The sequence below is a fragment of the Somniosus microcephalus genome, chromosome 28, assembly GCF_052327205.1.
Source record: "Somniosus microcephalus isolate GS21.2 chromosome 28, FLI_Smic_1.0, whole genome shotgun sequence".
NCBI classification, from domain to species: domain Eukaryota; kingdom Metazoa; phylum Chordata; class Chondrichthyes; order Squaliformes; family Somniosidae; genus Somniosus; species Somniosus microcephalus.
The window spans coordinates 1828899-1845237 of record NC_141014.1 but is presented as its reverse complement, the minus strand read 5'-3'; the positions used below and the strand labels follow the sequence as shown (position 1 = coordinate 1845237).

The 16339-nt window shown below is 51.3% G+C and overlaps 1 protein-coding gene across 1 annotated transcript; it reads left to right on the top strand.

Moving 5' to 3' along the window:
• Positions 1-214: 214 nt before the first annotated feature.
• LOC147098717 (protein chibby homolog 1-like) lies at positions 215-15772 on the top strand. The gene is made up of 3 exons (XM_085969405.1): positions 215-826; positions 13663-13763; positions 15560-15772. Exons 2-3 carry the CDS (start codon positions 13686-13688, stop codon positions 15755-15757), a joined length of 276 nt encoding a protein of 91 aa, XP_085825531.1. The 5' UTR covers positions 215-826; positions 13663-13685; the 3' UTR covers positions 15758-15772.
• Positions 15773-16339: the final 567 nt, after the last annotated feature.

Sequence of the window (16339 nt, the reverse complement as noted above, 5' to 3'; positions counted from 1 at the left end):
TCACCCACTCGCTCTCCGGCCGCCCATTGTTGGCCGCTGTTGCTGTGGTAACTCAGCGCGCCGATGCCGTGAGATTGGCGGGGGAGACGCGATGACTGCCCGCCTGGTCCGCTAGATTCCCGGAGAGAGAGAGAGAAACAAGCTCAGGGACACCCCCTCGGAGCAAGTGGACTCAGCCAGAGCCATTCCACCCGACAGAGCCAGGCCTGAGCAACCCAGCCCGGGGCCCAGCGACAGGACAAGCAGCCCAGCCCGGGGCCCAGCGACAGGCCGAGCAACCCAGCCCGGGGCCCAGCGACAGGCCGAGCAACCCAGCCCGGGGCCCAGCGACAGGACAAGCCCGAGAAACCCAGCCCGGGGCCCAGCGACAGGCCGAGCAACCCAGCCCGGGGCCCAGCGACAGGCCGAGCAACCCAGCCCGGGGCCCAGCGACAGGACAAGCAACCCAGCCCGGGGCCCAGCGACAGGACAGGCCCGAGAAACCCAGCCCGGGGCCCAGCGACAGGACAGGCCCGAGAAACCCAGCCCGGGGCCCAGCGACAGGCCAAGCAACCCAGCCCGGGGCCCAGCGACAGGACGAGCAACCCAGCCCGGGGCCCAGCGACAGGCCAAGCAACCCAGCCCGGGGCCCAGCGACAGGACGAGCAGCCCAGCCCGGGGCCCAGCGACAGGACAAGCAGCCCAGCCCGGGGCCCAGCGACAGGCCGAGCAGCCCAGCCCGGGGCCCAGCGACAGGCCGAGCAACCCAGCCCGGGGCCCAGCGACAGGACAGGCCCGAGAAACCCAGCCCGGGGCCCAGCGACAGGACAGGCCCGAGCAACAAATGGTGAGTACCCGACCATATATACACTGACAGGACTCGGTCACAGAGCCCGGTTATATACACTGACAGGACTCGGTAACAGAGCCCGGTTATATACACCGACAGGACTCGGTCACAGAGCCCGGTTATATACACCGACAGGACTCGGTAACAGAGCCCGGTTATATACACCGACAGGACTCGGTCACAGAGCCCGGTTATATACACCGACAGGACTCGGTCACAGAGCCCGGTTATATACACCGACAGGACTCGGTCACAGAGCCCGGTTATATACACCGACAGGACTCGGTAACAGAGCCCGGTTATATACACCGACAGGACTCGGTCACAGAGCCCGGTTATATACACTGAGACTGGACTCGGTCACAGAGCCCGGTTATATACACTGAGACAGGACTCGGTCACAGAGCCCGGTTATATACACCGACAGGACTCGGTAACAGAGCCCGGTTATATACACCGACAGGACTCGGTCACAGAGCCCGGTTATATACACTGACAGGACTCGGTAACAGAGCCCGGTTATATACACCGACAGGACTCGGTCACAGAGCCCGGTTATATACACTGAGACTGGACTCGGTCACAGAGCCCGGTTATATACACTGAGACAGGACTCGGTCACAGAGCCCGGTTATATACACCGACAGGACTCGGTAACAGAGCCCGGTTATATACACCGACAGGACTCGGTCACAGAGCCCGGTTATATACACTGAGACTGGACTCGGTCACAGAGCCCGGTTATATACACTGACAGGACTCGGTAACAGAGCCCGGTTATATACACTGAGACTGGACTCGGTCACAGAGCCCGGTTATATACACTGAGACAGGACTTGGTCACAGAGCCCGGTTATATACACCGACAGGACTCGGTAACAGAGCCCGGTTATATACACCGACAGGACTTGGTCACAGAGCCCGGTTATATACACTGAGACTGGACTCGGTCACAGAGCCCGGTTATATACACTGAGACAGGACTCGGTCACAGAGCCCGGTTATATACACCGACAGGACTCGGTAACAGAGCCCGGTTATATACACCGACAGGACTCGGTCACAGAGCCCGGTTATATACACCGACAGGACTCGGTAACAGAGCCCGGTTATATACACCGACAGGACTCGGTCACAGAGCCCGGTTATATACACTGAGACTGGACTCGGTCACAGAGCCCGGTTATATACACTGAGACAGGACTCGGTCACAGAGCCCGGTTATATACACCGACAGGACTCGGTAACAGAGCCCGGTTATATACACCGACAGGACTCGGTCACAGAGCCCGGTTATATACACTGAGACTGGACTCGGTCACAGAGCCCGGTTATATACACTGAGACAGGACTCGGTCACAGAGCCCGGTTATATACACCGACAGGACTCGGTAACAGAGCCCGGTTATATACACCGACAGGACTCGGTCACAGAGCCCGGTTATATACACTGAGACTGGACTCGGTCACAGAGCCCGGTTATATACACTGAGACTGGACTCGGTCACAGAGCCCGGTTATATACACTGACAGGACTCGGTAACAGAGCCCGGTTATATACACTGAGACTGGACTCGGTCACAGAGCCCGGTTATATACACTGAGACAGGACTTGGTCACAGAGCCCGGTTATATACACCGACAGGACTCGGTAACAGAGCCCGGTTATATACACCGACAGGACTTGGTCACAGAGCCCGGTTATATACACTGAGACTGGACTCGGTCACAGAGCCCGGTTATATACACTGAGACAGGACTCGGTCACAGAGCCCGGTTATATACACCGACAGGACTCGGTAACAGAGCCCGGTTATATACACCGACAGGACTCGGTCACAGAGCCCGGTTATATACACTGAGACTGGACTCGGTCACAGAGCCCGGTTATATACACTGAGACAGGACTCGGTCACAGAGCCCGGTTATATACACCGACAGGACTCGGTAACAGAGCCCGGTTATATACACCGACAGGACTCGGTCACAGAGCCCGGTTATATACACTGAGACTGGACTCGGTCACAGAGCCCGGTTATATACACTGAGACTGGACTCGGTCACAGAGCCCGGTTATATACACTGACAGGACTCGGTAACAGAGCCCGGTTATATACACTGAGACTGGACTCGGTCACAGAGCCCGGTTATATACACTGAGACAGGACTTGGTCACAGAGCCCGGTTATATACACCGACAGGACTCGGTAACAGAGCCCGGTTATATACACCGACAGGACTTGGTCACAGAGCCCGGTTATATACACTGAGACTGGACTCGGTCACAGAGCCCGGTTATATACACTGAGACAGGACTCGGTCACAGAGCCCGGTTATATACACCGACAGGACTCGGTAACAGAGCCCGGTTATATACACCGACAGGACTCGGTCACAGAGCCCGGTTATATACACTGAGACTGGACTCGGTCACAGAGCCCGGTTATATACACTGAGACTGGACTCGGTCACAGAGCCCGGTTATATACACTGACAGGACTCGGTAACAGAGCCCGGTTATATACACTGAGACTGGACTCGGTCACAGAGCCCGGTTATATACACTGAGACAGGACTCGGTCACAGAGCCCGGTTATATACACCGACAGGACTCGGTAACAGAGCCCGGTTATATACACCGACAGGACTCGGTCACAGAGCCCGGTTATATACACTGAGACTGGACTCGGTCACAGAGCCCGGTTATATACACTGAGACTGGACTCGGTAACAGAGCCCGGTTATATACACTGACAGGACTCGGTAACAGAGCCCGGTTATATACACTGACAGGACTCGGTCACAGAGCCCGGTTATATACACTGACAGGACTCGGTCACAGAGCCCGGTTATATACACTGAGACTGGACTCGGTCACAGAGCCCGGTTATATACACTGACAGGACTCGGTAACAGAGCCCGGTTATATACACTGACAGGACTCGGTAACAGAGCCCGGTTATATACACCGACAGGGCTCGGTAACAGAGCCTGGTTATATACACTGACAGGACTCGGTAACAGAGCCCGGTTATATACACCGACAGGACTCGGTAACAGAGCCCGGTTATATACACTGACAGGACTCGTTACAGAGCCCGGTTATATACACCGACAGGACTCGGTAACAGAGCCCGGTTATATACACCGAGACAGGACTCGGTAACAGAGCCCGGTTATATACACTGACAGGACTCGGTCACAGAGCCCGGTTATATACACTGACGGGACTCGGTAACAGAGCCCGGTTATATACACTGACGGGACTCGGTAACAGAGCCTGGTTATATACACTGACAGGACTCGGTAACAGAGCCCGGTTATATACACTGACAGGACTCGGTCACAGAGCCCGGTTATATACACCGACAGGACTTGGTAACAGAGCCCGGTTATATACACTGAGACAGGACTCGGTAACAGAGCCCGGTTATATACACTGACGGGACTCGGTAACAGAGCCTGGTTATATACACTGACAGGACTCGGTAACAGAGCCCGGTTATATACACTGAGACTGGACTCGGTCACAGAGCCCGGTTATATACACTGAGACTGGACTCGGTCACAGAGCCTGGTTATATACACTGAGACTGGACTCGGTAACAGAGCCCGGTTATATACACTGACAGGACTCGGTAACAGAGCCCGGTTATATACACTGACAGGACTCGGTAACAGAGCCCGGTTATATACATTGAGACTGGACTCGGTCACAGAGCCCGGTTATATACACCGACAGGGCTCGGTAACAGAGCCCGGTTATATACACCGACAGGACTCGGTAACAGAGCCCGGTTATATACACTGACAGGACTCGTTACAGAGCCCGGTTATATACACCGACAGGACTCGGTAACAGAGCCCGGTTATATACACCGACAGGACTCGGTAACAGAGCCCGGTTATATACACCGACAGGACTCGGTAACAGAGCCCGGTTATATACACCGAGACAGGACTCGGTCACAGAGCCCGGTTATATACACCGACAGGACTCGGTCACAGAGCCCGGTTATATACACCGACAGGACTCGGTAACAGAGCCCGGTTATATACACTGACAGGACTCGGTAACAGAGCCCGGTTATATACACTGACAGGGCTTGGTAACAGAGCCCGGTTATATACACTGACAGGACTCGGTAACAGAGCCCGGTTATATACACTGAGACTGGACTCGGTAACAGAGCCCGGTTATATACACTGACAGGACTCGTTACAGAGCCCGGTTATATACACTGAGACTGGACTCGGTAACAGAGCCCGGTTATATACACTGACAGGACTCGGTAACAGAGCCCGGTTATATACACCGACAGGACTCGGTCACAGAGCCCGGTTATATACACTGACGGGACTCGGTAACAGAGCCCGGTTATATACACTGACGGGACTCGGTAACAGAGCCCGGTTATATACACTGACAGGACTCGGTAACAGAGCCCGGTTATATACACTGACAGGACTCGGTAACAGAGCCCGGTTATATACACCGACAGGACTCGGTCACAGAGCCCGGTTATATACACCGACAGGACTCGGTAACAGAGCCCGGTTATATACACTGACAGGACTCGGTAACAGAGCCCGGTTATATACACTGACAGGACTCGGTAACAGAGCCCGGTTATATACACCGACAGGTCTCGGTAACAGAGCCCGGTTATATACACTGACAGGACTCGGTAACAGAGCCCGGTTATATACACTGACAGGACTCGGTCACAGAGCCCGGTTATATACACTGACAGGACTCGGTAACAGAGCCCGGTTATATACACTGAGACAGGACTCGGTCACAGAGCCCGGTTATATACACTGACTGGACTCGGTCACAGAGCCCGGTTATATACACTGAGACAGGACTCGGTAACAGAGCCCGGTTATATACACCGACAGGACTCGGTAACAGAGCCCGGTTATATACACCGACAGGACTCGGTAACAGAGCCCGGTTATATACACTGACGGGACTCGGTAACAGAGCCCGGTTATATACACTGACGGGACTCGGTAACAGAGCCCGGTTATATACACCGACAGGACTCGGTAACAGAGCCCGGTTATATACACTGAGACAGGACTCGGTAACAGAGCCCGGTTATATACACTGACAGGACTCGGTAACAGAGCCCGGTTATATACACTGACAGGACTCGGTAACAGAGCCCGGTTATATACACTGACAGGACTCGGTAACAGAGCCTGGTTATATACACCGACAGGACTCGGTAACAGAGCCCGGTTATATACACTGACAGGACTCGGTAACAGAGCCCGGTTATATACACTGACAGGACTCGGTAACAGAGCCTGGTTATATACACCGACCGGACTCGGTAACAGAGCCCGGTTATATACACCGACAGGACTCGGTAACAGAGCCCGGTTATATACACTGACAGGACTCGGTAACAGAGCCCGGTTATATACACCGACAGGACTCGGTAACAGAGCCCGGTTATATACACTGACAGGACTCGGTAACAGAGCCCGGTTATATACACTGAGACAGGACTCGGTCACAGAGCCCGGTTATATACACCGACAGGTCTCGGTAACAGAGCCCGGTTATATACACTGACAGGACTCGGTAACAGAGCCCGGTTATATACACTGACAGGACTCGGTAACACAGCCCGGTTATATACACCGACAGGACTCGGTAACACAGCCCGGTTATATACACCGACAGGACTCGGTCACAGAGCCCGGTTATATACACCGACAGGACTCGGTAACAGAGCCCGGTTATATACACTGAGACAGGACTCGGTCACAGAGCCCGGTTATATACACCGACAGGTCTCGGTAACAGAGCCCGGTTATATACACTGACAGGACTCGGTAACAGAGCCCGGTTATATACACTGACAGGACTCGGTCACAGAGCCCGGTTATATACACTGACAGGACTCGGTAACAGAGCCCGGTTATATACACTGACTGGACTCGGTCACAGAGCCCGGTTATATAAACTGAGACTGGACTCGGTCACAGAGCCCGGTTATATACACTGACTGGACTCGGTCACAGAGCCCGGTTATATACACTGAGACAGGACTCGGTAACAGAGCCCGGTTATATACGCTGACAGGACTCGGTAACAGAGCCCGGTTATATACACTGACGGGACTCGGTAACAGAGCCCGGTTATATACACCGACGGGACTCGGTAACAGAGCCCGGTTATATACACCGACAGGACTCGGTAACAGAGCCCGGTTATATACACCGACAGGACTCGGTAACAGAGCCTGGTTATATACACCGACAGGACTCGGTAACAGAGCCCGGTTATATACACTGACAGGACTCGGTAACAGAGCCCGGTTATATACACCGACAGGACTCGGTAACAGAGCCCGGTTATATACACCGACAGGGCTCGGTAACAGAGCCCGGTTATATACACTGAGACAGGACTCGGTCACAGAGCCCGGTTATATACACCGACAGGTCTCGGTAACAGAGCCCGGTTATATACACTGACTGGACTCGGTCACAGAGCCCGGTTATATACACTGAGACAGGACTCGGTAACAGAGCCCGGTTATATACACCGACAGGACTCGGTAACAGAGCCCGGTTATATACACCGACAGGACTCGGTAACAGAGCCCGGGTATATACACTGACGGGACTCGGTAACAGAGCCCGGTTATATACACCGACAGGACTCGGTAACAGAGCCCGGTTATATACACTGACAGGACTCGGTAACAGAGCCCGGTTATATACACTGACAGGACTCGGTAACAGAGCCCGGTTATATACACTGAGACAGGACTCGGTAACAGAGCCCGGTTATATACACTGACGGGACTCGGTAACAGAGCCCGGTTATATACACTGACGGGACTCGGTCACAGAGCCCGGTTATATACACTGACAGGACTCGGTAACAGAGCCCGGTTATATACACTGACGGGACTCGGTAACAGAGCCCGGTTATATACACTGACAGGACTCGGTAACAGAGCCCGGTTATATACACCGACAGGACTCGGTAACAGAGCCCGGTTATATACACTGACAGGACTCGGTAACAGAGCCCGGTTATATACACTGACAGGACTCGGTAACAGAGCCCGGTTATATACACTGACAGGACTCGTTACAGAGCCCGGTTATATACACTGACAGGACTCGGTAACAGAGCCCGGTTATATACACTGACAGGACTCGGTAACAGAGCCCGGTTATATACACTGACAGGTCTCGGTAACAGAGCCCGGTTATATACACTGACAGGGCTTGGTAACAGAGCCCGGTTATATACACTGACAGGACTCGGTAACAGAGCCCGGTTATATACACTGACAGGACTCGGTAACAGAGCCCGGTTATATACACTGACAGGACTCGGTAACAGAGCCCGGTTATATACACTGACAGGACTCGGTAACAGAGCCTGGTTATATACACTGACAGGACTCGGTAACAGAGCCCGGTTATATACACTGACAGGACTCGGTAACAGAGCCCGGTTATATACACTGACAGGACTCGGTAACAGAGCCCGGTTATATACACTGACAGGACTCGGTAACAGAGCCCGGTTATATACACTGAGACAGGACTCGGTAACAGAGCCCGGTTATATACACTGACAGGACTCGGTAACAGAGCCCGGTTATATACACTGACAGGACTCGGTCACAGAGCCCGGTTATATACACTGACAGGACTCGGTAACAGAGCCCGGTTATATACACTGACGGGACTCGGTAACAGAGCCCGGTTATATACACTGACAGGACTCGGTAACAGAGCCCGGTTATATACACCGACAGGACTCGGTAACAGAGCCCGGTTATATACACTGACAGGACTCGGTAACAGAGCCCGGTTATATACACTGACAGGACTCGGTAACAGAGCCCGGTTATATACACTGACAGGACTCGTTACAGAGCCCGGTTATATACACTGACAGGACTCGGTAACAGAGCCCGGTTATATACACTGACAGGACTCGGTAACAGAGCCCGGTTATATACACTGACAGGTCTCGGTAACAGAGCCCGGTTATATACACTGACAGGGCTTGGTAACAGAGCCCGGTTATATACACTGACAGGACTCGGTAACAGAGCCCGGTTATATACACTGACAGGACTCGGTAACAGAGCCCGGTTATATACACTGACAGGACTCGGTAACAGAGCCCGGTTATATACACTGACAGGACTCGGTAACAGAGCCTGGTTATATACACTGACAGGACTCGGTAACAGAGCCCGGTTATATACACTGACAGGACTCGGTAACAGAGCCCGGTTATATACACTGACAGGACTCGGTAACAGAGCCCGGTTATATACACTGACAGGACTCGGTAACAGAGCCCGGTTATATACACTGACAGGACTCGGTAACAGAGCCCGGTTATATACACTGACAGGACTCGGTAACAGAGCCCGGTTATATACACTGACAGGACTCGGTAACAGAGCCTGGTTATATACACCGACAGGACTCGGTAACAGAGCCCGGTTATATACACTGAGACAGGACTCGGTAACAGAGCCCGGTTATATACACTGAGACAGGACTCGGTAACAGAGCCCGGTTATATACACTGACAGGACTCGGTAACAGAGCCCGGTTATATACACTGACAGGACTCGGTAACAGAGCCCGGTTATATACACTGACAGGACTCGGTAACAGAGCCTGGTTATATACACTGACAGGACTCGGTAACAGAGCCCGGTTATATACACTGAGACAGGACTCGGTAACAGAGCCCGGTTATATACACTGAGACAGGACTCGGTAACAGAGCCCGGTTATATACACTGAGACAGGACTCGGTAACAGAGCCCGGTTATATACACTGACAGGACTCGGTAACAGAGCCCGGTTATATACACTGACAGGACTCGGTAACAGAGCCCGGTTATATACACTGACGGGACTCGGTAACAGAGCCCGGTTATATACACTGACAGGACTCGGTAACAGAGCCCGGTTATATACACTGGGTTGGGGCCATGTGTATCACTGCATCTTTTCCAAAGGCTGTCACATGTGTGCTCTTTAATCCCCAACGTTTACGATAAAGATTGAGAAGGACAAAAATTAGACAAAGAGCCAAGAAATAAATTGGACCAAAGCTGATTTGAGGGATGTGAATTGAACTAGGGAAATTGAACTGGAATAATTTACTGGCAAAGGAATAGAACAGCAGTGGGAAACCTTTAAAAAGGTGATCAATGTAGTCCAGGAGAAATATATCCCACTAAAAAGCAAGAACAAACTAGCCAGTAATGACACACCATGGATGAATATAAAGATAAGGACAGAACTGGAACTAGAGAAAAGGGCATACACTGCTAAACACACACAGCGAAGGAGAGGATGATAAAAGGGAATAAGAGGTTAGGGCAGAAGTCAAAAAAACAATTTGGAAGGCAACGAGAAACGACAAAATTAAATGATCAAGAAATATAAAAAGAAATAGTGAAGTATTCTACAGACACATAAATAACAGTAGAGAAATCAGGATCGGGATAGGACCACTGAGGAATATCTGAGAAACTCACCAGCAATGACCGCGAGATGGCAGTAATATTAAATCATTGCTTTGCCTCGGTATTTACCAGGGAGACTAACAGGGTGGACATGACATTGGAAGAAGAGAGCAAAAAAGATATAAAGACATTTAGGACAGAAAGGGAGAGATCATTAATAATCTAATCAAACTCTGAGAGGATAAAACCCCTGGATTGTATGGATTGCATCCGTACATATTAAAAGAAGCTAAGGAAAAAGCAGCAAAGGCACTATTATATATAAAAATTCATTGGACAAAGTCAAAGTGCCAGAGGACTGGCAGACAGCGAATGTGATTCCTATATTTAAAAAGTGAGATAGAACAAGCCCAGGGAACTACAGACCAGTTAGCTTAATGTCGTTGGTAGGAAAGATGATGGAATCCTTACTCAAAGATGTAATAGAAAAACACCTAGAAACTGAAAATATAATACAGAATACTCAGCTCGGATTCCAATAGCGAAGGTCACGTTTGACTAACCTTATTAAATTCTTTGAAGAATTAACAGAAAGTGTATTGGTAGACGTAATATATTTGGGTTTTCAAAAGGCCTTCGATAAGGTACCGCATAGTAGACTCATGACTAAGGTCAGAACATGTGGAGTCGGGAGACAAGCAGCAGAATTGATAACAAGCTGGTAAAAACCAGATAATAGAGAGTCGTACTCACATTGGCAAAAGGTGGGTCGTGGTGTTCCACAGGGATCGGGGCTTGGGATCACTGTTGTTCACCATTTACATAAACGATTTGGACTCGGGAATCGGAAGTACAATTTCAAAATTTGCGGACAACACCAAATTGGGGGGTTGTAGTTAATACAGAGGACTGCGACAAAATACAGGAAGACATTAATAAACTTGCAGAATGGGTGTGTAATTAGCAAATTAACTTTTATATCCGTAAGTGTGAGGTGGTACATTTTGGTAGGAAGATTAAGGAGTCCACATACTCCTTGAAAAATAAGTGTCTAAATGGGGTAGCGGAGCAGAGTGATCTGGGGGTACAGATACACAAATCACTAGAAGTAGTGACGTTGGTTAATAAGGTCATAAAAAAGCAAACAAAGCCCTGAGGTTCATTTATAGAGGCATAGAATTGAAAAGCAGAGAAGTTATGTTCAACTTGCATAGAAACTTGGCTAGACTACGCTTGAGTACTGTGAACAGTTCTAGTCTCCATATTATAAAAAGTATATAGAGGCACTGGAAAAGGTGCAAAAAAGATTTACAAGGATGATACCAGGCTCGAAAAGAGAAGACTGAGGGGTGACCTGATAGAGCTCTTTAAGATTATGACAGAGTTTGATACGGTAGATGTGGAGATGTTTCCACTTTCCATCTCCAACTCCCTTTCCTCTCCAAAGTCCTTGAACATGTTGTCGCCTCCCAAATCCGTGCCCATCTTTCCGGGAACTCCAGGTTTGAATCCCTCCAATCCGATTTCCGCCCCTGCCACAGTACCGAAACGGCTCTCGTCAAAGTCACAAATGACATCCTTTGTGACTGTGACAAAGGTAATCCTCATCCTTCTCGACCCGTCTGCAGCCTTTGACACGGTAGACCACTCCATCCTCCTCCAACGCCTCTCCACTATCGTCCAGCTGGGTGTGACTGCACTCGCCTGGTTCCATTCTTATCTATCTAATCATAGCCAGAAAATCACCTGCAACGGCTTCTCTTCCCGCTCCCGCACCGTTACCTCTGCTGTCCCCCAAGGATCTATACTTGGCCCCTCCTATTTCTCATCTACACGCCGCCCCTTGGCGACAGCATCCGAAAACACAGCATCAGTTTCCACATGTGTGCTGACAACACCCAGCTGTACCTCACTACTTCTCTCGACCCCTCCACGGTGTCTAATTTGTCAGACTGCTTGTCCGACATCCAGCACTGGATGAGCAGAAATTTTCTCCAATTAAATATTGGGAAGACCGAAGCCATTGTTTTCGGTCCCCGCCACAAACTCCGTTCCCGAGCCACCGACTCCATCCCTCTCCCTAACATCTGTCTGAGGTTGAACCACACTGTTCGCAACCTTGGTGTCATATTTGACCCTGAAATGAGCTTCCGACCATGTATCCGCAGCATAACTAAGACCGCCTACTTCCACCTTCGTAACATCGCCCATCTCCGCCCCTGCCTCAGCTCATCCGCTGCTGAAACCATCATCCATACCTTTGTTACCTCTAGACTTGACTATTCCAACTATTCCTGGCCGGCCTCCCACATTCTATCCTACGTAAACTTGAAGTCATCCAAAACTCGGCTGCCCGTGTCCTAACTCGCACCAAGTCCCGTTCACCCATCACCCCTGTGCTCGCTGACCTACATTGGCTCCTGGTTAAGCAACGCCTTGATTTCAAAATTCTCATCTTTGTTTTCAAATCCCCCCATGACCTCGCCCCTCCCTATCTCTGTGATCTCCTTCAGCCCCACAACCCCCCCGAGATATCTGCGCTCCTCTAATTCTGCCCTCCTGAGCATCCCTGATTATAATCGCTCCACCATTGGCGGCTGTGCCTTCAGCTGCCTGGGTCCTAAACTGTGGAATTCCCTCCCTAAACCTCTCCGCCTCTCTACCTCACTTTCCTCCTTTAAGATGCTCCTTAAAACCTACCTCTGACCAAGCATTTGGTCACCTGCCCTAATTTCTTATGTGGCTCAGTGTCAATTTTTTGTCTTATTACACTCGTGTGAAGCGCCTAGGGACGTTTTACTACGATAAAGGCGCTATATAAATACAGGTGATTGTTGTTGTGGGGGAGTCCAGAACTAAAGGCCATAAATATAAGATAGTCACTAATAAATCCAACAGGGAATTCATGAGAAACTTCTTTATCCAGAGAGTGGTGTGAATGTGGAACTCGCTCCCACAGGGTGTAGTTGAGGTAAATAGCATAGATGTATATAAGGGGAACTGCATGAGGGAGAACGGAATCGAAGGTTATGTTGATGTGGTTCGATGAAGAGGGGTGGGAGGAGGCTGGTGTGGAGCAGAAACACCGGCATGGGTTTGTTGGACTGAATGGCCTGTTTTTGTGCTGTAAATTATGTAATTATGTCTGTGTCCTTTCTCTTCTCCCAGTTACTCCGAGTTGTGGTTCACTCTGCTCCTCGCAGAGGTTTGATCCTCTTTATCAGACTTTCCTCCTCCTCTTCCCCGCAAGGAAAACCTCAAAATGTGCTCCTCCCGATCCGTCCTGTGGCTGAGCTTCTCTCTCTCTGCTCCTCTCTGCTTTGGCTGATGGTTTCCTTTCTACACTTACAGGTAACAGGCTCCAAAGTGGAGCCATGCCTCTGTTTGGGAATGTCTTTAGTCCGAAGAAAACGCCACCCAGAAAGTCGGCTTCTCTTTCCAGCTTACACACGGTACGCCGGGGTACAGGGGATTGGACACAGCTCCGTCACACCCAGCTGCTGAGAAATGTCATCAGTGTATTGCCGCTCAGTTAGACAATGCTACCCCCAACACAGTGCGCATGTCGTACATGGGGCCATCCGGCCCCGATTGGAGGGAGCCCCTTCCACCCAGACACCGGCCACCCGCTGGTCCCAGTCACCGACCGCGAGCTGGTCCCAGTCACCGACCGCCAGCTGGTCCCGGTCACCGACCGCCCGCCCGCTGGTCCCGGGGGTTGTCCCTGGGGGGTGGGGCGGAGGGGTGTCCCCGGGGCGGAGGAGTGTCCCCGGGGTGTGGCGCGGAGGGTTGTCCCCATGGGGGTGGGGCGGGCGGCTGTCCCCGGGGCGGACGGGTGTCCCCGTGGGGGTGGGGCGGACGGGTGTCCCCGTGGGGGTGGGGCGGACGGGGCGGACGGGTGTCCCCGTGGGGGTGGGGCGGACGGGTGTCCCCGTGGGGGTGGGGCGGACGGGTGTCCCCGTGGGGGTGGGGCGGACGGGTGTCCCCGTGGGGGTGGGGCGGACGGGTGTCCCCGTGGGGGTGGGGCGGACGGGTGTCTCCGTGGGGGTGGGGCGGACGGGTGTCTCCGTGGGGGTGGGGCGGATGGGTGTCCCTGTGGGGGTGGGGCGGGCGGGTGTCCCCGTGGGGGTGGGGCGGACGGGTGTCCCTGCCTCTCTGAGAGTGGAGCCCAGGGTCAGTTGATGCAGTGGTTTGTGGATCATGGATCTGTGTTAGGGCCTCACTATTTACCTTATATATTAATGAGTTGGAAGATGGAATACAGAGCCATAGATCTCAGTTTGCCGATGACCCAAAGATAGGTGCCAATGTAGGCAGTGTAGATGGAAGCATAAAATTACAAAGAGATATTAATAGATTAGGCAAATGGGCAAAACTATGGCAAATGGATTTCAATGTTGACAATTATTAGAACATCTGCTTTGGACCTAAAAACGATAGAACAGAGGGTACTTTCTAAATGGCAAAAAGCTAGAAACCGTGGAGGTCCAAAGAGACTCGGGTCCAGGTACAAAGATCATTAAAATGTCATGAACAGGTACAGAAAATAATCAAAAAGGCTAACGGAATGCTGGCCTTTAGATCTGGAGGACTAGATTACAAGTGGGTAGAAGTTATGCTGCAGCTGTACAAAACCCTGGTCAGACCACACCTGGAGCACTGGGAGCAGGACTGGGCACTGCACCTTAGGAAGGATATACTGGCCTTGGAGGGAGTGCAGCGTAGGTTTACCAGAATGATACCCGGACTTCAAGAGTTACATTACGAGGAGAGATTACACAAACTAGGGTTGTAGTCCCTGGAATTTAGAATGTGATCTGTTCAAAGTTTTCAGGATATTAAGGGGAGTAGATAGAGAGAAACTATTCCCACTGGTTGGGGATTCGAGGACCAGGGGACTTTGTCTAAAAATTAGAGCCAGACCGTTCAGGAGTGAAGTTGGGAAACAGTTCTACACACAAAGGGTGGTAGAAGTTTGGAACTCTCTTCCGCAAACGGAAGTTGATGCTGGGTCAATTGTTAATTTTAAATCTGAGATTGATCGATTTCTGTTCACCAAAGATATTAAGGGATACGGGGCAAAGTCGGGTCGATGGAGTCAGGTGGAAGATCAGCCATGATCTCATTGAATGGCGGAACAGGCTCGAGGGGCTGAATGACCTCCTCCTGTTCCTATAGGCTGTGGGACAGCGTGTGTTGCTGTGTGGAGTGACTGTTGTAATATTGCATGGACCTGTATCTGTTCCAGCTGGACCGTGTGACCCGTGAGGTTGAGCTGGGCCTGGATCATGGTGCTCCTGTGATGAATATTGGAGGACAGAGCCTGAAGTTTGACAACGGACAGTGGGTGTCAGGTTTGTACGGTTTGTTTCTAAACGTTAGCAGGATACATTCTGGTGATGTCGGGGTGAACAGACTGTCCCTCCTCCCCCATCCCCGGTGTTGAGCACAGACTGGTTGTGTCTAGTCAGTCTGGTCAGTGTCTGCGTGCATCCTTTTTGATGATACATCCCTCACTTCAGGTGTCGGCATTGGCTCAGTGGTCACACTCTGAGGTTGTGGGTTCAAGTCCCACTCCAGAGACTTGAGCACATAATCTGGAGCTGACACTTCAGCGCAGTACTGAGGGGGTGCTGCATTCTCGGAGCTGCTGTCTTTTCAATGAGATGTTAAATCGAGACCTGTTTGCCCTCTCAGGTGGATGTAAAAGATCCCATGGCACTATTTTGTGTAAGAGCAGGAGAGTTCTCCTGGTGTCCTGCCCAATATTTATGTCTCAACCACTGAAACAATTTATATGATATATGTGTTTATCTCTCTCTTTCCCCCTTTTCCCCCCATCTCCTTCAGAATCATAGAATGATACAGCATAGAAAAGGGCCATTCAGCCCATCGTGCCTGTGCCGGCTCTTTGAGCGAGCTCTCCAATTAGTCCCACTCCCCTTTTTTGCAAATAAGGTGGATGAACTGAAGTTGTTGTTGAACACATGGGAGTACGATATTGTTGCTATCACGGAGTCATGGTTGA

Excerpts from the sequence above, each read along its gene's own strand:
- LOC147098717 (XM_085969405.1), top strand. The coding sequence starts at position 13,686 with ATGCCTCTGTTTGGGAATGTCTTTAGTCCGAAGAAAACGCCACCCAGA. Across the intron at positions 13,764-15,559 it reads CTCTTTCCAGCTTACACACG|CTGGACCGTGTGACCCGTGA; the intron begins GTACGCCGGGGT and ends TATCTGTTCCAG.